The sequence below is a fragment of the Scardinius erythrophthalmus genome (assembly GCF_964197995.2).
Source record: "Scardinius erythrophthalmus genome assembly, chromosome: 24".
NCBI classification, from domain to species: domain Eukaryota; kingdom Metazoa; phylum Chordata; class Actinopteri; order Cypriniformes; family Leuciscidae; genus Scardinius; species Scardinius erythrophthalmus.
In genome coordinates this window covers 8,544,793-8,567,121 of record NC_138244.1, presented here as the reverse complement: position 1 = coordinate 8,567,121, position 22,329 = coordinate 8,544,793, and the positions used below count along the sequence as shown (strand labels likewise).

Genomic DNA, 22,329 nt, shown 5'->3' with positions numbered 1-22,329 from the left:
TCTTGGAAATTTAAATGGAATCATGGATAGGCTTAAAAGTACTTTAGAAAAAAAATTCACACCACTTATATTTAGGCCAAAATTAAATGAAATTATATTTAAAAAATTACGTTTTTGTCCCATTCAGGGCAGTCATAGTGCGGAGTTGGAGTTGGTGTAGGTGTAAATGTTGTAGATTTTATGGTAGTTGTTGGGTTAGGTGATGTGGTGGATTCTGTTGTTGTTGTAGTAGGCTTCATGGTAGTTGTCGGTGTTGGAGTAGATGTTGTGGTAGGTCCTGGTGTTGTAGTAAACTTTGTGGTAGTCGGTGTAGGGGTAGATGATGTGGTAGGTCCTGGTGTTGTAGTAAACTTTGTGGTAGTCGGTGTAGGGGTAGATGATGTGGTAGGTCCTGGTGTTGTTGTAGGAGGCTTTGTGGTAGTTGTTGGTGTAGGGGTGGATGATGTGGTAGGTCCTGGTGTTGTTGTGGGAGGTTCTGGTGTTGTAGTAGACTTTGTGGTAGTGGGTGTAGGGGTAGATGATGTGGTAGGTCCTGGTGTTGTTGTAGGAGAATTTGTGATAGTTGTCGGTGTAGATGATGTGGTAGATTCTACAACTACAGGTTTTCCTGTAATAGTAGTTTTTGTTTCTTCAGTACCAAGAGGAAACTCTGTGGTAGTTGTTGTGGTAGGTTCTGGTGTTTCTGGTGTTGTTGTAGGAGGCTTTGTGGTAGATGTTGTGGGAGGTTCTGGTGTTGTTGTAGGAGGCTTTGTGGTAGTTGTTGTGGTAGGTTCTGGTGTTGTTGTAGGAGGCTTTGTGGTAGTTGTTGTGGTAGGTTCTGGTGTTTCTGGTGTTGTTGTAGGAGGCTTTGTGGTAGATGTTGTGGGAGGTTCTGGTGTTGTTGTAGGAGGCTTTGTGGTAGTTGTGGTAGGTTCTGGTGTTTCTGGTGTTGTTGTAGGAGGCTTTGTGGTAGTTGTTGTGGTAGGTTCTGGTGTTGTTGTAGGAGGCTTTGTGGTAGTTATTGTGGTAGGTTCTGGTGTTGTTGTAGGAGGTTTTGTGGTAGTTGTTGTGGTAGGTTCTGGTGTTTCTGGTGTTGTTGTAGGAGGCTTTGTGGTAGATGTTGTGGGAGGTTCTGGTGTTGTTGTAGGAGGCTTTGTGGTAGTTGTGGTAGGTTCTGGTGTTTCTGGTGTTGTTGTAGGAGGCTTTGTGGTAGTTGTTGTGGTAGGTTCTGGTGTTTCTGGTGTTGTTGTAGGAGGCTTTGTGGTAGTTGTTGTGGTAGGTTCTGGTGTTGTTGTAGGAGGCTTTGTGGTAGTTGTTGTTGTAGGTTCTGGTGTTGTTGTAGGAGGCTTTGTGGTAGTTGTTGTGGTAGGTTCTGGTGTTTCTGTTGTTGTAGGAGGCTTTGTGGTAGTTGTTGTGGTAGGTTCTGGTGTTGTTGTAGGAGGCTTTGTGGTAGTTGTTGTGGTAGGTTCTGGTGTTGTTGTAGGAGGCTTTGTGGTAGTTGTTGTGGTAGGTTTTGGTGCTTCTGGTGTTGTTGTAGGAGGCTTTGTGGTAGTTGTTGTGGTAGGTTCTGGTGTTTCTGGTGTTGTTGTAGGAGGCTTTGTGGCAGTTGTTGTGGTAGGTTCGGGTGTTGTTGTAGGAGGCTTTGTGGTAGTTGTTGTGGTAGGTTCTGGTGTTTCTGGTGTTGTTGTAGGAGGCTTTGTGGTAGTTGTGGTAGGTTCTGGTGTTTCTGGTGTTGTTGTAGGAGGCTTTGTGGTAGTTGTTGTGGTAGGTTCTGGTGTTGTTGTAGGAGGCTTTGTGGTAGTTGTGGTAGGTTCTGGTGTTTCTGGTGTTGTTGTAGGAGGCTTTGTGGTAGTTGTGGTAGGTTCTGGTGTTTCTGGTGTTGTTGTAGGAGGCTTTGTGGTAGTTGTTGTGGTAGGTTCTGGTGTTTCTGGTGTTGTTGTAGGAGGCTTTGTGGTAGTTGTGGTAGGTTCTGGTGTTTCTGGTGTTGTTGTAGGAGGCTTTGTGGTAGTTGTTGTGGTAGGTTCGGGTGTTGTTGTAGGAGGCTTTGTGGTAGTTGTGGTAGGTTCTGGTGTTTCTGGTGTTGTTGTAGGAGGCTTTGTGGTAGTTGTGGTAGGTTCTGGTGTTTCTGGTGTTGTTGTAGGAGGCTTTGTGGTAGTTGTTGTGGTAGGTTCTGGTGTTTCTGGTGTTGTTGTAGGAGGCTTTGTGGTAGTTGTTGTGGTAGGTTCGGGTGTTGTTGTAGGAGGCTTTGTGGTAGTTGTTGTGGTAGGTTCTGGTGTTTCTGGAGTTGTTGTAGGAGGCTTTGTGGTAGTTGTGGTAGGTTCTGGTGTTTCTGGTGTTGTTGTAGGAGGCTTTGTGGTAGTTGTTGTGGTAGGTTCTGGTGTTTCTGGTGTTGTTGTAGGAGGCTTTGTGGTAGTTGTTGTGGGAGGTTCTGGTGTTGTTGTAGGAGGCTTTGTGGTAGTTGTTGTGGTAGGTTCGGGTGTTGTTGTAGGAGGCTTTGTGGTAGTTGTTGTGGTAGGTTCTGGTGTTTCTGGTGTTGTTGTAGGAGGCTTTGTGGTAGTTGTTGTGGGAGGTTCTGGTGTTGTTGTAGGAGGCTTTGTGGTAGTTGTTGTGGTAGGTTCTGGTGTTTCTGGTGTTGTTGTAGGAGGCTTTGTGGTAGTTGTTGTGGTATGTTCTGGTGTTGTTGTAGGAGACTTTGTGATAGTTGTTGTGGTAGGTTCTGGTGTTGTTGTAGGAGGCTTTGTGGTAGTTGTTGTGGTAGGTTCTGGTGTTGTTGTAGGAGGCTTTGTGGTAGTTGTGGTAGGTTCTGGTGTTTCTGGTGTTGTTGTAGGAGGCTTTGTGGTAGTTGTTGTGGTAGGTTCTGGTGTTGTTGTAGGAGGCTTTGTGGTAGTTGTTGTGGTAGGTTCTGGTGTTGTTGTAGGAGGCTTTGTGGTAGTTGTGGTAGGTTCTGGTGTTTCTGGTGTTGTTGTAGGAGGCTTTGTGGTAGTTGTTGTGGTAGGTTCTGGTGTTTCTGGTGTTGTTGTAGGAGGCTTTGTGGTAGTTGTTGTGGTAGGTTCGGGTGTTGTTGTAGGAGGCTTTGTGGTAGTTGTTGTGGTAGGTTCTGGTGTTTCTGGAGTTGTTGTAGGAGGCTTTGTGGTAGTTGTGGTAGGTTCTGGTGTTTCTGGTGTTGTTGTAGGAGGCTTTGTGGTAGTTGTTGTGGTAGGTTCTGGTGTTTCTGGTGTTGTTGTAGGAGGCTTTGTGGTAGTTGTTGTGGGAGGTTCTGGTGTTGTTGTAGGAGGCTTTGTGGTAGTTGTTGTGGTAGGTTCGGGTGTTGTTGTAGGAGGCTTTGTGGTAGTTGTTGTGGTAGGTTCTGGTGTTTCTGGTGTTGTTGTAGGAGGCTTTGTGGTAGTTGTTGTGGGAGGTTCTGGTGTTGTTGTAGGAGGCTTTGTGGTAGTTGTTGTGGTAGGTTCTGGTGTTTCTGGTGTTGTTGTAGGAGGCTTTGTGGTAGTTGTTGTGGTATGTTCTGGTGTTGTTGTAGGAGACTTTGTGATAGTTGTTGTGGTAGGTTCTGGTGTTGTTGTAGGAGGCTTTGTGGTAGTTGTTGTGGTAGGTTCTGGTGTTGTTGTAGGAGGCTTTGTGGTAGTTGTTGTAGGTTCTGGTGTTTCTGGTGTTGTTGTAGGAGGCTTTGTGGTAGTTGTTGTGGTAGGTTCTGGTGTTGTTGTAGGAGGCTTTGTGGTAGCTGTTGTGGTAGGTTCTGGTGTTGTTGTAGGAGGCTTTGTGGTAGTTGTTGTGGTAGGTTCTGGTGTTGTTGTAGGAGGCTTTGTGGTAGTTGTGGTAGGTTCTGGTGTTGTTGTAGGAGGCTTTGTGGTAGTTGTTGTGGTAGGTTCTGGTGTTTCTGGTGTTGTTGTAGGAGGCTTTGTGGTAGTTGTTGTGGTAGGTTCTGGTGTTGTTGTAGGAGGCTTTGTGGTAGTTGTTGTGGTAGGTTCTGGTGTTGTTGTAGGAGGCTTTGTGGTAGTTGTTGTGGTAGGTTCTGGTGTTGTTGTAGGAGGCTTTGTGGTAGTTGTTGTGGTAGGTTCTGGTGTTGTTGTAGGAGGCTTTGTGATAGTTGTCGGTGTAGATGATGTGGTAGATTCTACAACTACAGGTTTTCCTGTAATAGTAGTTTTTGTTTCTTCAGTACTAACAGGAAACTCTGTGGTAGTTGTTGTGGTAGGTTCTGGTGTTTCTGGTGTTGTTGTAGGAGGCTTTGTGGTAGATGTTGTGGTAGGTTCTGGTGTTTCTGGTGTTGTTGTAGGAGGCTTTGTGGTAGTTGTTGTGGTAGGTTCTGGTGTTTCTGGTGTTGTTGTAGGAGGCTTTGTGGTAGTTGTTGTGGTAGGTTCTGGTGTTTCTGGTGTTGTTGTAGGAGGCTTTGTGGTAGTTGTTGTGGGAGGTTCTGGTGTTGTTGTAGGAGGCTTTGTGGTAGTTGTTGTGGGGGGTTCTGGTGTTGTTGTAGGAGGCTTTGTGGTTGTTGTTGTGGGAGGTTCTGGTGTTGTTGTAGGAGGCTTTGTGGTAGTTGTTGTGTGAGGTTCTGGTGTTGTTGTAGGAGGCTTTGTGGTAGTTGTTGTGGGGGGTTCTGGTGTTGTTGTAGGAGGCTTTGTGGTTGTTGTTGTGGGAGGTTCTGGTGTTGTTGTAGGAGGCTTTCTGGTTGTTGTTGTTGTGGAAGGTTCTGGTGTTGTTGTAGGAGGCTTTGTGGTAGTTGTTGTGGGAGGTTCTGGTGTTGTTGTAGGAGGCTTTGTGGTAGTTGTTGTGGGGGGTTCTGGTGTTGTTGTAGGAGGCTTTGTGGTAGTTGTTGTGGTAGGTTCTGGTGTTGTTGTAGGAGGCTTTGTGGTAGTTGTGGTAGGTTCTGGTGTTGTTGTAGGAGGTTTTGTGGTAGTTTTTGTGGTAGGTTCTGGTGTTTCTGGTGTTGTTGTAGGAGGCTTTGTGGTAGTTGTTGTGGGAGGTTCTGTTGTTGTTGTAGGTGGCTTTGTGGTAGTTGTTGTGGTAGGTTCTGGTGTTGTTGTAGGAGGCTTTGTGGTAGTTGTTGTGGGCGGTTCTGGTGTTGTTGTAGGAGGTTTTGTGGTAGTTGTTGTGGTAGGTTCTGGTGTTGTTGTAGGAGGCTTTGTGGTAGTTGTTGTAGGAGGTGATGTAGTAAATACTGTTGTTGTTGTACAAATGACACAGCAGTAAACCCGTATTTTATAGTCAAAACATTTATAGGGGCGGACATTCTGTTGTTCTTTCTTACAAATTAATCCATATGAAACATTGCACTGGGCAACTTGTTTTGTATCATGAATATATTCTTCAAAGGTCATGTTAGGTTGGCCCACAGCCCTACATTCAATATCTTCTGGCTGTTCACAGATCGTTTTTCCACTTCCTGCTATATTTTCATAAGTCTCCAAGTCATCCCCTCCTCCTAAATCAGGATTATATACATTAAACCATTCAGACCACTCACATGTGGGGAGACATTCTGTCGTAGTCTTAGCTGTTGTTGATGAAAATGTGGTGGGTTCTGGTGTTGTTGTAGGAGGCTTTGTGGTAGTTGTTGTGGGGGGTTCTGGTGTTGTTGTAGGAGGCTTTGTGGTAGTTGTTGTGGGAGGTTCTGGTGTTGTTGTAGGAGGCTTTGTGGTTGTTGTTGTTGTGGAAGGTTCTGGTGTTGTTGTAGGAGGCTTTGTGGTAGTTGTTGTGGTAGGTTCTGGTGTTGTTGTAGGAGGCTTTGTGGTAGTTGTTGTGGGGGGTTCTGGTGTTGTTGTAGGAGGCTTTGTGGTAGTTGTTGTGGGAGGTTCTGGTGTTGTTGTAGGAGGCTTTGTGGTAGTTGTTGTGGGAGGTTCTGGTGTTGTTGTAGGAGGCTTTGTGGTTGTTGTTGTGGGAGGTTCTGGTGTTGTTGTAGGAGGCTTTGTGGTAGTTGTTGTGGGAGGTTCTGGTGTTGTTGTAGGAGGCTTTGTGGTAGTTGTTGTGGGAGGTTCTGGTGTTGTTGTAGGAGGCTTTGTGGTAGTTGTTGTGGGAGGTTCTGGTGTTGTTGTAGGAGGCTTTGTGGTAGTTGTTGTGGGAGGTTCTGGTGTTGTTGTAGGAGGCTTTGTGGTTGTTGTTGTGGGAGGTTCTGGTGTTTCTGGTGTTGTTGTAGTAGGCTTTGTGGTAGTTGTTGTGGGAGGTTCTGGTGTTGTTGTAGGAGGCTTTGTGGTTGTTGTTGTTGTGGGAGGTTCTGGTGTTGTTGTAGGAGGCTTTGTGGTAGTTGTTGTGGGAGGTTCTGGTGTTGTTGTAGGAGGCTTTGTGGTAGTTGTTGTGGGGGGTTCTGGTGTTGTTGTAGGAGGCTTTGTGGTAGTTGTTGTGGGAGGTTCTGGTGTTGTTGTAGGAGGCTTTGTGGTTGTTGTTGTGGGAGGTTCTGGTGTTGTTGTAGGAGGCTTTGTGGTAGTTGTTGTGGGAGGTTCTGGTGTTGTTGTAGGAGGCTTTGTGGTAGTTGTTGTGGGAGGTTCTGGTGTTGTTGTAGGAGGCTTTGTGGTAGTTGTTGTGGGAGGTTCTGGTGTTGTTGTAGGAGGCTTTGTGGTTGTTGTTGTGGGAGGTTCTGGTGTTTCTGGTGTTGTTGTAGGAGGCTTTGTGGTAGTTGTTGTGGGAGGTTCTGGTGTTGTTGTAGGAGGCTTTGTGGTAGTTGTTGTGGGGGGTTCTGGTGTTGTTGTAGGAGGCTTTGTGGTAGTTGTGGGAGGTTCTGGTGTTGTTGTAGGAGGCTTTGTGGTAGTTGTTGTGGGAGGTTCTGGTGTTGTTGTAGGAGGCTTTGTGGTAGTTGTTGTGGGGGGTTCTGGTGTTGTTGTAGGAGGCTTTGTGGTAGTTGTTGTGGTAGTTGTTGTGGGAGGTTCTGGTGTTGTTGTGGTAGGTTCTGGTGTTGTTGTTGGTGTAAAACATTCATCCACACAGATCTGGTTTTTTTCATCATAAATAGGCTTATCCTCTGGACATTCTGGATAACATCCTGAAAAAAAGATTATCCTCTGGGATTAGAAACTAATCATTCCACTGCTATTTTGTGAAAATGCAATGCAAAATGAGAAACTATATTTCATAAGAGTACACAAACTTTTCTAAAGTTCAAAAATTTTAAACATGAAAAATGCTGCCCCAGTTTATAAATAAGATGTCTACCAGTACACAGGGCTTAAAGTATTCCGGCACCGTGCCGGATCTCCGGCATGCGGCCGTGAGGAAAAAAAAAAAAAAAAGAAAAATTGGAACTTACATGTGGTTTAATATTTTCGAGTCAATTGATTTCACCTACCAATCATATGAAAGGAACGCAGCTCTACTAACGTTACAAGCCTATCAGAAGCAGAGCAGGGCGGGGCCTGGCAACACAGTGTGATTGAGATTTATATGTCACGTTAGCGTTGTCGGTGAAAGAAGCGCTAGTTCATGAAGCTTAGGGATGATGTCCTACCCACGGGCGTAATTTCCTATGGGGACACTTTCCAAAATCCCGTTGTCCCCCCACCCCCACTCAAATGGGGCACAGACAGCGATGAAACGCCAGAAACAACAACAGGTGACTTTAATGTCATTGTGGATGAAAAGAAAGAAAGGAGATGTGAGTTGGTTGATTCAGTAAATTAGCTCAGGTCAGGATAATCATATTTTCTGTCTACACCTGTTGATAACTGAGCTAACGTTATTACACTGCTGCTTGGTAACTTCAGACTTGGCTAAATATTTAATTTTAATATTTAATTAAATATTCTGTGTAGGGCTACCATGAAAACGAGTCCACTTTAAACCGCAGCATTTTCTGTCAGTAATGTATGACAAGTAGCCTAACGTTAGTGCTGTCAATGTAAACGCATGAGATTAATTTTTGTCCAGCTTTAAAGGCCCTTTCACACTGGACGCGATTTTTACGCACGAATAATTCGCGCAATGGTTTTATTTTTTGATCAGCTGTTTATGTAATGAGTGCTTTCACACCGAATGCGAATGTGCTGCGGTTTTTTCGGTTTTGATGTCGATTTTTTTTTCCTTTTGCGGCGACAGAAAAGACTTCAGCCAATCATATACTACAAGGACAATGATTGTGTGGCGTAGCATTGCCAACCAACTCGGTTATCACGACTGTGAGTATGTTGTGTGATAGTTTTAGTTGTTGTATAGTCCTGTGCTGTGTAGGCCAGCAGGCTAAACTACATTTGGGATAGAAAGCTAATCGTCAAAGATAGAGATAGAGACCGTGTTTACGCGGCTCATGTGATGGGTTTTGATGCAAACTATTCACACACGAACTATTCGCTTTTTCGTTACGCATCCGGTGTGAAAGGGCCTTAAGGTGTTAAAATATTTATCGCAGCGTCCGTTCTTTCTGTCATCCTTTGGGTTATATGATCATGCTCTCCTTCACGCAAATGTTTTAAACTATCAATGCGCGAGAAGACAAAAGAGAACATGTCAGTGAATGTCCTCCTGAAACTCACACACACACAGAAAGACGCGCGCCAGTATCGCAGTCGACAGCGCGCCATCGAGTTCTCTTTCGCGCTTGAACGAACCATAACACACACATTTATGCCAAAATGTCAGTTTTATCGAGTATCTTCACAACAGTCAAATGAGTTAAATACAATCTTAAATGGAAGTAAAGAGTAGAAAATGAGATCCTGTCAGCAGCGGCGGGTATTAAAGTGACAGCAATTCTCTCTGTTAGTAAAGTTAACCAAAGAACAATGGGAACAGAGAAAATTACTAACTGCTCAACGCTTAAGGATTAATCTATTTTTCATTTATAATTTATGCAGTGTGGACTGTTTTATAAACAGTAAATTTCTATATAATTCACATCGGTTAGACAGGTAAGGTACAGGTAAATATGACATTTATTATGGGTTTAAGTGAGGATTGTTTTAAATTCACTTAAATTAAAAGCCTAATAAATGTTTCAAATTTTGGAAAGATAAATTTTCATCGAGACATAAGTAGCTATATCAGTGATACTGGTCTTCATTCATAAAAATATGCCATTAACATGCTTGAAAATAAATGGTGCCAATGAAGCCCCCCACTTATGCATAACTTCACTTATGCATAGCACTGTACATCTGAAAGGTCATTAAAAGTAATAAATATTTTTTTCTAAATTAGAGTCCCAGCCATTTCCAGCCCTGTTAGTTACTAGCAATTAGAAATAATACCTTTACAAAAACAAAATTTCTATTACTTTCCACCAAACATGTTTTTATTCTTTTATTCCTTGAACCATTTCTAATCCCAGTTTAGCACTAAATATACGCTGCTAAGGCATAGAGATATCCAATGTGTGTACACTCAGTCTTCAGAAATGCAAACTAGTGTGCACTCACCTTCCAGGTTGGGTAAAGTGTTATTGCAGATGCCATCAGGGTTGAGACAGGTTTTGTAGCAAGGTGTATGACAAGGACTGTAGTGCCATGTGCATTCTCCTGGTTCATTGTAGTAGTCACAGTACACAGCTAACAGAGGAACATGAATATAAGTATGAACATGTACAAACAGACTAAATGAAATGCAATAAAATGGCAATGCATTGTTCAAAGAAAGGTTACAGATTTAAGATGTGCACTAGAATTAAAGATGCTTACGGCAGATCTCAGGTGTTCTCCAAACGACACAAACACCCGCATCATTGCAGGCTTGAGCGTAAGCTGCCACAGCTGTACAGAAGCACTCACAATCTCCACCTGCATCACACGAGCACGAGTCCTTGACACAGTTCTCATAATATGGGTTTGGATCCACCTGTGGGAGCATGTTATGTTGGATTCTTATATACCAGATTACAGGAAACTTCAATTTATTAACTCAAAATGCTTTCCATCTGTACCTTGTTATGGCAGTCTTTGAATGTAACTTCCTTTATGATGCTACATTGTATTTTTGCCCATGTCTCTCGATTGGGGGTATCAAAGCAGGGGTCAAAGTCTGGTTTTGCATCAGGACAGGTGCTTAACACTTTCCAGCTGTCCACAAACTCCAATACATTTGTAGTTGGCAAATTTCCTTGAGTAGTAAAGTCATCTTTTGCATTTCCATTGAAATTTCCACACAAGCCACAAACGTCTCCCTGCAAAAATATAAGAAGCACAGAGGTTGCGCTACAAATAAATTATATTGAGGGCCCTATATAATTGTCTGGAAATGTCAGTGCAAAATATGAAAAACTGCAGAACATGATTCATGACTTCAACTCACCCTGTGCTGAGGTTGCAGAATGATGCGGACGGTGGTTTTGCGGTCCCACAAAATGGTCAGTCCGATGTCAGCATCAATGACAAGGTACATCCCAACGTTTCTCTCATTGTACTTGATCTTTGGACCACTTCCAGTATCAGTGGCTGTCACAGTCCCATCAGAAAGCAGTAGCCAAGTCCTCTGTGTGTGAGTGTGTGAGAGAAGTTAGAAAAAAAGAAACAAAAATGACACTGTATGATAGATAAAATTAAAGAGTCATGAAACACCCCATTTCAGCACAGGTCAGTTCTGAAAACAGATATTGCATCCAGTGACTGACATTCACTCGATATTGCTTTCAAATGTTAAAGAAAATAGGGCAAAAATACTTTATAGGCCTTTTAAATGAAAAATTGATGCGTGTCATTATCTTATACCATATGTAAAAATGTTAACATGCTGAACAGCTTGTGTTAGTATTTAATGACCCTTTAGAAACATCTTTTATTTTACTCTGAATGAGCATGAGACCTATGCCTGCAGCCTTACCCCCAAAAGTATCCCTACAGCCTTTGAACAAGTGGTTCCTGTTGTTCCACAAGGCATGTTTTCGGTAATCACGTGAAAATTGCCAGTTTTATTTCCACACTTATTCTGTAAAACAAGAAAGCGTGACCTTTTACCTCCTGAAGGAAGAGGTTTATTTGTAACTTTATTTTCATGAAGTCTGTGACCAAATGCTGTTGTGTCCACCCATAGATCATACCTGAGCAGCAATATAACTGCAGTCTCCCCTGAAGCCAAATCTTTGCTGATCGAAAGTTTTATAGTGTCCGCTGCCGTATATGGTGCATATGCCTGGACACTTATTATTTGTACATTTCCATTTTCCCTGTCGACAAGTGCTGCAAATATAGAGGTAGAATTAAATCTTATGTCATTCTACAGTATAATACTAATAGATCATAAAAAGCTAATTAGTGTATTAACTCATTGTTCAGGTTTTTTATAGCAATTTAACTTTGATGTGTCAATGGGTGTTTTACGCAGGCTTACTATCATTAACTAAAAGAATAAATAAATAACAAATATTTTAAAAATTACTTTTTATTCCAGCTAGTTGCAACATTTCTAATTTCCATATAGTTTAACTAGTTTAGTACTAAAATAAATAAAATTGAATAAAAACTATATAGATAAACAAAAACAAATAAAATGATAAAAACACAAACCCAAAAATGCACAAACCTTTAACTAAAATGAAAAATACATCAATTAAAACTAATTCTAAATATTAATAAAAATATATAATATTATATAAATTAAACTAAAATAACCCTGGCTTTACACACCACTTATTGCAATCTACGGTTATCTCAGATCCTGGTGCATAAAACTGTCCATCATGTTTACATGGGCAGTTATCCGGTTTAACACAGTGTCCTCTGCCATCATCCAATAGACCTAAAGGACACTGGCAGCCAGATTGACAGTCCAGAGAGAACTGGAAAGAAGGGAGGAAAACACAAAAATAAGACCACCAGCAAAATCAAGCGATCGACTTTGGGAAAGAAAGAGAAGAGATGCTGGAAACTATGGACTCACACAGTCAACTTCCTGTTGCGAACAAGTCTGTGCACACTCCAATCCATGTTCATCTTGACCTGCTGTACTGCAGTTGAAGAAAATCTTTGGAGAGGAACATCCTGCAAAAGACATCAGACACAGATGATGCACCATTCATGTACTTTTTATATCAGAAACCATATTTAAAGAACCTTTATGTTGAGCAATTTACTATAATGTACTATTAGTGCTAGACTGATACAACAAAAAGATTTTGAAAATTTCAAATTGGTTTAATTTTTTGTAAATATATGAAATCATTTATGATTGTTACATTTGTATTTATTATTATGTAAAATTAATTGTATTGCAGCATTGTTATTTACAATCTTTAAGTTAACTTGCGTATCATCATTTATATCATTTCTCTAACATATTGGCAATGGCCAATAAAAATAACCCATATCAGTTGACCACTGTTTACTGTTTGTTGGTTTTCAAAACCTTGGTTAGTCAGTTAATTCCAGTTTCACATTTGACTAGATAACTCTATAAAGCCTTACTAACAGATGCCATGATAGCCCTGTATTGGTGATAGTAGTCCATGTAAACCAAAAGCATACTTATTTAACATGCAGTAGATGAAAGTCATTTTTAATACCAAGAATTTGGGTTCTCCAGGAACGACAGCGGAACTTTCCATTGATGCAAACACTGGACAGAGAAATAAGATCAAACTGTCAAACTGCCTATTACATTTATAGTTTGTAAAGTTCTAGGGCACTAATAATAATACTATCATCCACTTACCAGTGTTCATCCCTAATGTTGACAGATTTGCCGGGTAGGATTTTCTGTCCGTTGTGGTAACATGAACATTTTTCCATAGGTACACACAGACCATTCTCATCCTGGTAGAGTCCATCTGGACATGCACATCCATCAACAGGCACAAAGTCGTCGCTGCAGCTTTGGCGCTCAGAGGCGAGAGACAGACAGGTACGCTGGCAGCTCTGCAGCTGATAGGAGTAGTTCTGCGATGCCGGGCAGTTCTCTGCATACTTCTCTGTGGGGATCAGTTTGAAGGGAATGCATTGTAAAAGTGCATGTAGCAAAATGGCAAGCATTCTTCTAATCTACTAGCTTAAATAAGGGGTTTACAAACTTTTTCAAAGACATCCAAATATGATTAAGGACATATGAAGGATGCCCTTCCTAAACTATAAAAGCATCTATAGATATATTTTATATCCTTACAATGCTCACCATTTTTCACATAATATATATTATTGAAGCCATGTTGTTTTCAAAATTAAATAAACAGCTTTCATATTATCATTGTACTAAAACTAAACCAAAAGAATTATTAAAATAATATCTGGAAAATATTTACTTTACTTTTAATGTTAGATGCAAACCTAATTCAAATGTATTTTATATGACGTTTTTATAATAAACTTTGCTATCAAGCAGTTTTACAGAAAATAGTGCCAAGGAAAAACTCCTAAGAAATATGTTCCAAATACAAACTATTGTACACTGCAAGGAATGAGGGATGAGCATTTTTCCTCACAAAATTATATAGATTTCTTTGTTAGTGTGAAAAAACAATTCACACTGCACCGACAGATGGCATCAATCGTCAGATTAGAGACATTCCACGATCCGGCAAATGCCTTTTTAACATAACGATTCAATCCGCGAAAACGAGAGACAATCAACGCCGAACACATCTGACAAAACCCGACGAAAGTCTCTGTTGCCGTCTGTCGGTGCAATGTGAATTGTCCTTAAATAATCACAATAATCACATGGTCTATAGAAAACAATGACAGTAATTTACTTTTTAAATAGACTTAAGAAATTTTCCACAGACCACAACCTGGTTTGAAAACCCATCATCAGTCTGCCAAATAAACAGCTTTCAGCCTTCTTACCACACACAATTCCTCGCCAGCCTTGGAGGAATACTCCTTTAGCTGCACAGGCCCGGGCGTATGAGGAGAACACCGCACACAGACAGTCCTCACTCTTCTCACAGGTACAGGTGGAGTATTTGCATCTCTGAAAACACATAGACATGTTGTGTCACTGCTTATTATGAGAGGATGGGTAACATTCATTTCAATAAGGAAAATTGTACAGTTCTCAAGGTTTCCTGTTTCAGATCATACTTTGTAGTAGCTGTCTGGATTGACAGTGGTGTGACATTTGGCAAAGAGGCTCTCCTTGTCCTTCATCTTGGAACACCAGTGCTCAGCAAAGTGCTCTAAAGGTATTTAATGCAAAACTTTTACTTAACAACAAAATGCATATACAGTATAGTAACTTAAAAGTTGCACCAACTGATGTTAAGTGGCAATACTTGCTGATACAAAAGTACTGGAAGTATACTATATCAGAAGTATATTTATATACAGTATGTATAAGTGTGGTTTTCAGTCACATGAAAATGCACAGTGGTGCTCCTATGCACCTTTAAATTAAAGGGAACCTATTTTGCCCCTTTTTACAAGTTTACCCTTTTTTTAAGTCTCAGATGTCCCCAGATTGTGTCTGTAAAGTTTGAACTCAAAATACCCCACAGATCATTTATTATTCCACGTATTATTCCATTTTTGAGGGGAAGGAAAAACATGCTGTATCCGTACATGTATCTTTAAATGCAAATTAGCTGCTGCTCCCTGCCCCACTTTCCATAAGAGGGCGGAGCCTGTACAGCTCGTGCCTCGGATACGCTGCCAAAAACTAAAACATCTGTTCGGTTTTGATTACCATACTGACTTAGGATGCAAAAAGTCTCTCACCGCTGTCAGTGTTGTAGGAACAGGGGTCGTCCATCCTCTCAGAACGGTCGGGGCAGTTGGAAAGGGCCTTCCAGGCGTTTGCGAAGGAAACAGCTGTACCCTCCACCACTCCCTGAGGAGTCTTCAGGTCATCAGACAGCACTTTGTTAAAATTTCCACAGAGACCTGTACAAACACACAAATGGTGCACCATTGGCCATCGTGATGGACTTACTTCTTAGTTCAGATTTTTCTTGCTTTTTAAGACAGAGCTCTCACCACAAGTCTTGCCCTTGAAGATTTGTTCCACAGTGATGTACACCTGCATAAGAGGCACCAGCTGTATCTGCACTTCCAGCCCAAAGGTGGTCTGAAGTATGATGTAAAATGATGACGGCTTGAACACTGTGAAGTCAGCTGGAGGAAAAGAGTCAAAGAGTTTGAAAAATATTTCATATATATCTTTAGCACACAGGCTTTAAAGCACAGAAACAAAAAGAGCTTCTTATTCCTCACCTGTCATGTAAGGAAGTGAAACTTCTGCATTGTGTTGTACCGTCCCATCAGCTTTAATAATCAGAGGCTGAAGAAGAAAGCACACAGTCATAGTTTTATTTTGCACAAGCTACATTTCTGTTTAAGTGTTTGGAGTATGAACAGTAAAGAAACAGTAACAGTAAAGTAATTTAAAATTTGACAAAATATTTAGTTTAAATCTAGTTTAAAGCTGTTCTTGTGAACTTTCTATTCGTCAGAGAATACCAAATCAGCTTATTAGAATGATCTCTGAAGGATCATGTGACACTGAACACTGAATAGTCAGCTTTGTCATTACAGGAATAAATTACATTTTAAAATACATTAAAATGAAAAATAGTTATTTAACAATTTTACTGTTTTTTTCTGAATTTGTGATCAAATAAATGCAGCCTTGGTAAGCATTAAATACTTTGAACTTTCAAAATATTTTTTCAATCATTTTTTGAAAAATCCCAAAACTTTTAGTGTATTATGTAGGCTACATCTCATTACTTGTTCATATTGCCTAAAATGACCTGTTTGCTATAAAGGCAAATATACAAGACTTTTGTGTTGTTGTTGTTGTTGTGGAAGTAGATCGTTATACACACATTTTTCTTGTCGTTGTCAAACAGCACGACAACAGATTTCAAACAGGTGTCCGTTTCTTGAGTAAAACAAGGAACAATCTGAGCCAATATGATGAACTTGGACTCCTCACAGTCCTACAAAAACACAAATGCAAAAGTTGACTTTTATAAGGATTTCACATATTCCTAATGGATGCAAGCATGGATACAAACAAAATAAATCAGAAATGTCTATGCAACAACAGAAGATGTAATTAGTAACTACAACACGCTTACTTTTGAGAGCACATAGTTGCAGTCTCCATGGAAAGTGAATTCGTTCCCGTCGTAGGTGGTGAAGTGAGATCCTTCCTCCACTGCGCACAGGCCAGGGCCAGGCATACTCATACAGATCCAGTTTCCCTCCTCACATATACTGAATTACACAATATAATGACAAACAGACACAGTAAACAACAAGCTTTAGATGCCAGGATGGTAAACCACACTTCTGCTAGTTTATTATACATTTTTATACAAGACACACACATTTTACTTAGTTATCCTCATATTCCTATTACAGATACGTTTCATTACCATTCTTCCTCGTCTTCGCGAAGAACCTCTCCTGTGTTGTAGACGCGGTCATGCTTGCACTGACACTTTTCTGCTAGGATGCAGCCCGTGTTTGAAATGTCATCAAACACAGTTCCTATTACAAAGACAGTGCATTAATATCAACTTTATGTGGTTCTTTATTTAAAAACAACAACAACAACATACATTTGTAGTCAAAAGTTTGGGTTTTTTAAGATGTTTTAAATGTTTTTGAAAGAAGTCTTATTAATCACCAAGGCTTCTTTATTTAATTAAAAATACAGTAAAAACAGTAATATTGTGAAATTACTCCATTCTTCAGTGTTACATGATCCTTCAGAAATCATTCTAATATGATGATTTGCTGCTCAAGAAACATTTCTTATCATTATCAATGAAAACAGTTGTCCTGCTTCATATTTTTGCAGAAACCGTGATAAAACATTTCAGGATTCTTTAATGCACAGAAAGTTAAAAAGAACAGCATTTATTTGAAATAGAAATATTTTGTAACATTATAAATGCCTTGTCACTTTTGATCAATTTAATGCATCCTTATTGAATAAAAGTAAAAAAAAAATAATCTTTCTGACCCCAAACTTTTGAGCAAGATGAATAAACACTTTTTTATATTATATAAATACCTGGTGGGCAGAAGCAGCCATCGATGTTGTGTTCCTCACACAGTGTGTTTGTGTCTTTGTGTGAGCATGTGTCCATACAGGGGGAGCCGCTTTCAGAATGTACCATATTGTAGGGGCACGTCACAGCTGCATGGGAATACAAGTCATACAGAGACTTAAACTGTGTCAGTGCTGGATGTGACAGTTGTCATGAGGCTGTCTACACAGGATGTGACAAAGTGACCGCTGCGTCCTTCGTATCAGAAGTATCGCGAGTGCTGGAAGTACGTATAAAACGGAGCATCAGTTTACTGTCTGGAATTTGTCGTCGCAAGCTCCTGTCGCATCCAGTCTAGACAGCATCTGATTATAATAGGTTCTATTTGTTTTTGTCATGTCGCAACACTCGCATAGACACTGTGGTTTTTTTTTTTTTTTTTTTTTTTTTTTTAATGATTACAAAAATTATAATTTCAGAACTTTTATTCTATTCTTTCAATCTTTGAATGTGTCTATCTATATTTTAAATTCGTTTTTTAAACATTAATTCAAAGAGGAAAATTGCCTGGATTCCTCTTACTGTAGCTGTGTAAACAATTAAAAAGGATTATATACAAAAGGATACAAAGCAAAGAAAACACTCAAGACAGAACAATCCTATTATTTCCACCGTGGTATTTCTTACCGCAGAACTTTGGCGTTCTCCAGTTCGGCGGAGATCCTCCAGCATGCGAACACTGACGTGAATATTCAGACAAAGTCGCACAGAGTGCGGAGGTGTCTCTGTCTTCGTCTTCAGGTTGACGTGAACAGATATCATTTGTACAGGCCTTGATATATGGCTCAGGGTTCAAAACCCAGCTACAAGAAGACCACTTTTCATCCTCCAAAAGGTCTGCACAATCTGCCCGCTGTTGTGAAAAGGACATGGAACATCTTGAATCTCAAAGGTACGAATTAACAAAACTGGAATTCTGAGCTGGAGTGATTAATAGTTTCATTTGGAATAAAAAACTTTTTTCTGTATCTTACATATTTTTCACATTGGTCCACCACATTTTGCTCATCGATGTTTTCAAAAGGATCTTCGCAGTTATGAGTTGGGTTGGGAACTCTGTACTTATTTCCAAACTCTGTATATCCAACCCTCCGTCCTGTATTAAATATAGTAAGATATAGACACTTGATCTTCTTAGATATTCTTAAACCGCTTGTATTTTTCATCAGATTAGGAAAGCGTGAGGATTAGTCATTACTGTATTTGGTAATCATTATTGGGGGTCAGTTATAAGCACTAAAGTAAGAAATCAGACTGTAAAAGTAACTTACCGGATTCAATGAACTCATTATATACTGGAACTCCATTAAAATCGCCACACAGTCCACAAGTGCGATTGGAATATTTGGAGTCAAGTTCCACCTAACACAATACCACACAAAACTTCTTGGTTAGATCATTTGACTTGGTATTTTTGGCCAAGTCAGTACTAATGATAGTTGATCAAAAACACTGGAAAATGGAACAGACATCACTAGTATTCAGTCTTGTGTAAAAAAAAAAGCCAGTGCAAGCCCTTGGGACCAGTAACAAGGTATAATGATAGCCTCAGTTAATAATACTATGTTACTAAATTATTACCACATACTGTACATATACCATAATATTTGCATGGTACTCCTTTTTGTAGGTATACACCAGTGAATATTGCAAACTTGCAGACTGAAATTCACTGTTGGTAATAACCATGTCCATAAGCATATAAAAGCAGATTTTTCAATGTGTAACAGAAAATTGCCTTATATAGCATTTCACTTCACATGTTGCAGTGTTTGCACAATATGCTAAATCATTTACTGGTTAGTCACTCCCTTGAAAGGTCTGCTGGCAGTTTCCTGTGGATTAAACTAGTTTTTCCTCAGTTAAACAGTCATATTGTGTAATAAATACTCAAAATAGTGCTTTACGAATATAATTTACCGAATCAAAAACTGTATTATTCGAATATTTAGGTATGACACATGGTTATAAACATAAAATGTAATGTCTCACTTAAACATCTGCTTCATTTACATTTTGTCTCCGAAATACAAAAACGCCATCTACAGCATGCTCTAAAAGTTCTCTCAATCATTTATGTCGCCCGCGGCCCGCCTGTTTGAGCGCTTAACCAATCATCATACAGAGAAGCCTGGCGCTCACGTAGGACACTTTTTACAGTCTATGGTAGAGCATTGCACAGTAAAAACTTTTTTTTTTTCTATCCAAAAAACAGCCATGTACACCAAGTCTTACGATTTCAAAAACAAACTTTTTAGTAAATCAAAAACATACATCAGCAGTGTCTGATTCAATAACAGATTACTCGTACTGAATGAGCCAGTTTTATTCATCAATCATTCAAAATAGACTCAGGTCAATGTTTTGAAATGAGTTTAGTGTATTTTAGGTTTGTAAAACTTAAATCAGACTAATATCCATATAAAAATCTATAGTGAAATTTGTTTTGAACTCATATCGAGCCACATAACCTCACCATAACTGCATCCTCTTTGTTCCATGTGACAGTGATGCCCATTTTGGAATAGAGCCTGATGTAAACTGCGTTTTCTTCTACAAGGATCCCTGAGATATGCACGGGCAGTGTTACTCTGAAAAATGAAAAAAGATTCAAATGAAAAATTGACAAAACAGAACACATTTTAAAACCTTTGCTGTGGGAGCAAATAAGCAGCAGTTGGGTTCCCCAGAATCTTACTTTTCTTCATTGATCATGACCTGTGTCTCTGTCAACTCAACGGCGATGTCATTGATACTAACTGATACCCTGCTGATCTTCGGGTCATTGATCTGTTCTGTTCTCTTCACATGAACCGTGAACTGGCGAATGAGGCTTTGGCAGTCAGACACCAGGTTATACTCGCACATGCCTGGGAACTGATAAACGTCCCCATCAAACGTCTTGAAGTGGAAGTTTCCCCACATGCTGCAGATGTTGTTGACATGGTTACTGGGAGAGACTGCAAAAAAAGGGAGAAAACAAAGATTTGCAATTTAAAGAAACGTGAGTTTTTAATATAGAGATAAGAAATTATGTAAGTGGCCTTTTTAAAGGTTGATCAACGATATAATCTAAGTGTATGAGAACGAATATGCTTCTGCTTATAGTAGTTACATGACTTTATTTCCATTTTAATGTCCTTAAACATTCATTTGAATTACAATTACGCTTTCTGTTTGTAAACTTAATTCAAATTCAGGGATTCCTGATTTGTTAACTTTTACATTTATGCAAAAACATAAAATTGCAACCTGCGAAATTTCACAAAGATGATCAAGCCAAATTTCAAGTTATCATGAAGGAAAGTAAATGAAATTTTGACATTTTTACAACTAACAATATTTAGTAACCTCTAAAGCAAGTCATCAATGGAGCTGATAGTATCAGGTTCAAGTGATGAAACTAAGACGTTTGCAAATGTTATCAGGTGGTTGGTTCCCTTTTTTTTCAGATGCTGAAACTAATGCTGTTTCCAACCCCAGCATCATGCTATTTGACAAGATAATTTCAGGTTTAATTGAGTTTAAAACACATTTCAGATATTGGATCTCGAGTATAAAAGCTTACAAATGAGAAATCGACTGCCAATACTACTTATTAATTAAAAAAAATAAACTGAAATAAAGAAGTCTTTTTAAGAGGACACCAAATGGTAACTCAACTTTTTTTAGTTTGATTAAGTCATTTCTGATCGTTGTTTAGTTGCAGTAACATAATTAAAGTCATAAGAACAGGATTTAATTAAAACTATTTTAAATGAAATAAAATATTAAAATAAATAATAAGGAAATAAGAATAAGGAAACTCAAACTTATTCTAAACTTAAACGTAAAAAAAAAAGGAAACCCTACTCGAAAACCATTTTAAGTATTGGAGGTTTTTAACTAAAAGTTAACTCTTACTCTTCTTTGAATGAACCTGAATTAATTAAATCATTTCTGATATTTGTTTTGTTGCAAAAATACAGATATATATACACTGGGAAGTAATTTAAACAAATATTATGTTAATAAAAATAATTAAAACCATTTTAATAACATAAGGAGACACCGCCTTGAAGAACTCAAGAAAAGTTAAACTCTTACCGGTCATTGAATGCACCTGAATGCCGGTAAGCGCCAGAAGTAGTATGCAGACTGCAGATGTTCTCCACTCCATGGTGGGAGGTGAGAAAGGTCTACAGCTTGAGTAGTGTTAGATTTCTTTTCATACGCTCTTTTATATCATTTCTCATTTACCACCCTGCAGGGAGGGTCTACCAGCCTTCACATGTCACAGAAAAAAAAAAACGCTGACCTTTATTACAAAAGTTCAGTGATGGCATTGTGTGTGTGTGTGTGTGTGTGTGTGTGTGTGTGTGTGTGTGTGTGTGTGTGTGTGTGTGTGTGTGTGTGTGTGTGTGTGTGTGTGTGTGTGTGTGTGTGTGTGTGTGTGTGGCAGATCGGCCTCTCTGAACGATGTTTGATGAAAATTTATGTAATGAATTTCATATTTACGGCAGGGTGTGAATAATTTACAGCTTCTGTGTACATGTATGAGGAGGATTAGTAAAACTAACATTCACTACTAAAACCTGCAAAATAAATATACAAAACATGATTAATAAACCATTTAGCAGCTGATTTGGGGAATGAAATGAAGACTAATGGTTAAAATGATTGTCTTGTGTAAATACTTAGTCTTTAGTGTCCTGAGCGGACATATGGTATGAATTTATCAAGTAGGATATGATCATAAATGTCAAATGAATCAAATTTTCCATCAAGCTGTTTCTTGACAAGGTGCAGCCAAATGCCAGTACATTTCAAGTGAACACGTATGATTGTGTGTGAGCTTTGAACATCCTGTCTGTGATGCAGACAATTTGACGTGCAGCATCTTTGCAGGTACACAGGTGTGTCTCAAGCTCCTGAATGCCACCTGTGCTTTCATGAATTAAAACAAACTAATCACTGACCATCTGGCAGCAGTCATATCCTGATCCTTTTCTAGTTAAAGATTTTTGCCTTGTGAGGAATGTGATGTCATCTATAACTATCTGTGGGTATTTTTTTCTAATAATGCTTGACCCTGTGGACCTTTAGAAATATGATCCATTCAAATATTAAACATTTGTCATCAAAAGGCTTTACAGTATTTATACAGTAGTAGATGAGTCAAAAGGTCTGAAAAAATTGGGGGGGGGGGAGGTTGCTATAGAATGCTAAGATATATGCACAATATATGTGTACAATAAAAATGTTTGAAAAAATAACATTATTATGTCCAGAAATCAATTTCAATAGTACATTGGGTTTAATTTGCCATTTAATGAGATCTACTAATATATATTGTTAGTGCCGAGAATTTTCACGTCTTTTCTTGCCAGAAAGAATTTTCTTGCCAAGCGTGTCAGAGGTTCTGGGTTCTAATCCTAACTCATAAATGTTTTTTTTTTCTCATCAAAACCGAGTAG

General features: G+C 39.4%; 1 protein-coding gene across 1 annotated transcript in view; it reads right to left on the bottom strand.

Moving 5' to 3' along the window:
* muc2.1 (mucin 2.1) overlaps positions 1 to 21,032 on the bottom strand; it is a gene marked incomplete at both ends in the record, with an annotated part of 39,193 nt that extends 18,161 nt beyond the window's left edge. Inside the window, 32 exons of the mRNA XM_081355370.1 lie at positions 111 to 233; positions 295 to 532; positions 638 to 4,049; positions 4,140 to 5,128; positions 5,245 to 5,648; positions 5,695 to 6,791; positions 6,875 to 6,943; positions 9,309 to 9,437; positions 9,567 to 9,723; positions 9,809 to 10,048; positions 10,177 to 10,356; positions 10,705 to 10,809; positions 10,922 to 11,060; positions 11,508 to 11,659; positions 11,761 to 11,861; positions 12,383 to 12,435; positions 12,532 to 12,787; positions 13,659 to 13,785; positions 13,896 to 13,990; positions 14,529 to 14,693; positions 14,787 to 14,924; positions 15,024 to 15,090; positions 15,638 to 15,751; positions 15,893 to 16,031; positions 16,193 to 16,307; positions 16,837 to 16,962; positions 17,501 to 17,726; positions 17,848 to 17,969; positions 18,145 to 18,235; positions 19,350 to 19,464; positions 19,572 to 19,833; positions 20,960 to 21,032. Of these exons, the coding sequence (XP_081211496.1) occupies positions 111 to 233; positions 295 to 532; positions 638 to 4,049; positions 4,140 to 5,128; positions 5,245 to 5,648; positions 5,695 to 6,791; positions 6,875 to 6,943; positions 9,309 to 9,437; positions 9,567 to 9,723; positions 9,809 to 10,048; positions 10,177 to 10,356; positions 10,705 to 10,809; positions 10,922 to 11,060; positions 11,508 to 11,659; positions 11,761 to 11,861; positions 12,383 to 12,435; positions 12,532 to 12,787; positions 13,659 to 13,785; positions 13,896 to 13,990; positions 14,529 to 14,693; positions 14,787 to 14,924; positions 15,024 to 15,090; positions 15,638 to 15,751; positions 15,893 to 16,031; positions 16,193 to 16,307; positions 16,837 to 16,962; positions 17,501 to 17,726; positions 17,848 to 17,969; positions 18,145 to 18,235; positions 19,350 to 19,464; positions 19,572 to 19,833; positions 20,960 to 21,032 (9,819 nt within the window). The remainder of the gene's footprint in view (positions 1 to 110; positions 234 to 294; positions 533 to 637; positions 4,050 to 4,139; positions 5,129 to 5,244; positions 5,649 to 5,694; positions 6,792 to 6,874; positions 6,944 to 9,308; positions 9,438 to 9,566; positions 9,724 to 9,808; positions 10,049 to 10,176; positions 10,357 to 10,704; positions 10,810 to 10,921; positions 11,061 to 11,507; positions 11,660 to 11,760; positions 11,862 to 12,382; positions 12,436 to 12,531; positions 12,788 to 13,658; positions 13,786 to 13,895; positions 13,991 to 14,528; positions 14,694 to 14,786; positions 14,925 to 15,023; positions 15,091 to 15,637; positions 15,752 to 15,892; positions 16,032 to 16,192; positions 16,308 to 16,836; positions 16,963 to 17,500; positions 17,727 to 17,847; positions 17,970 to 18,144; positions 18,236 to 19,349; positions 19,465 to 19,571; positions 19,834 to 20,959) is intronic.
* Positions 21,033 to 22,329: the final 1,297 nt, after the last annotated feature.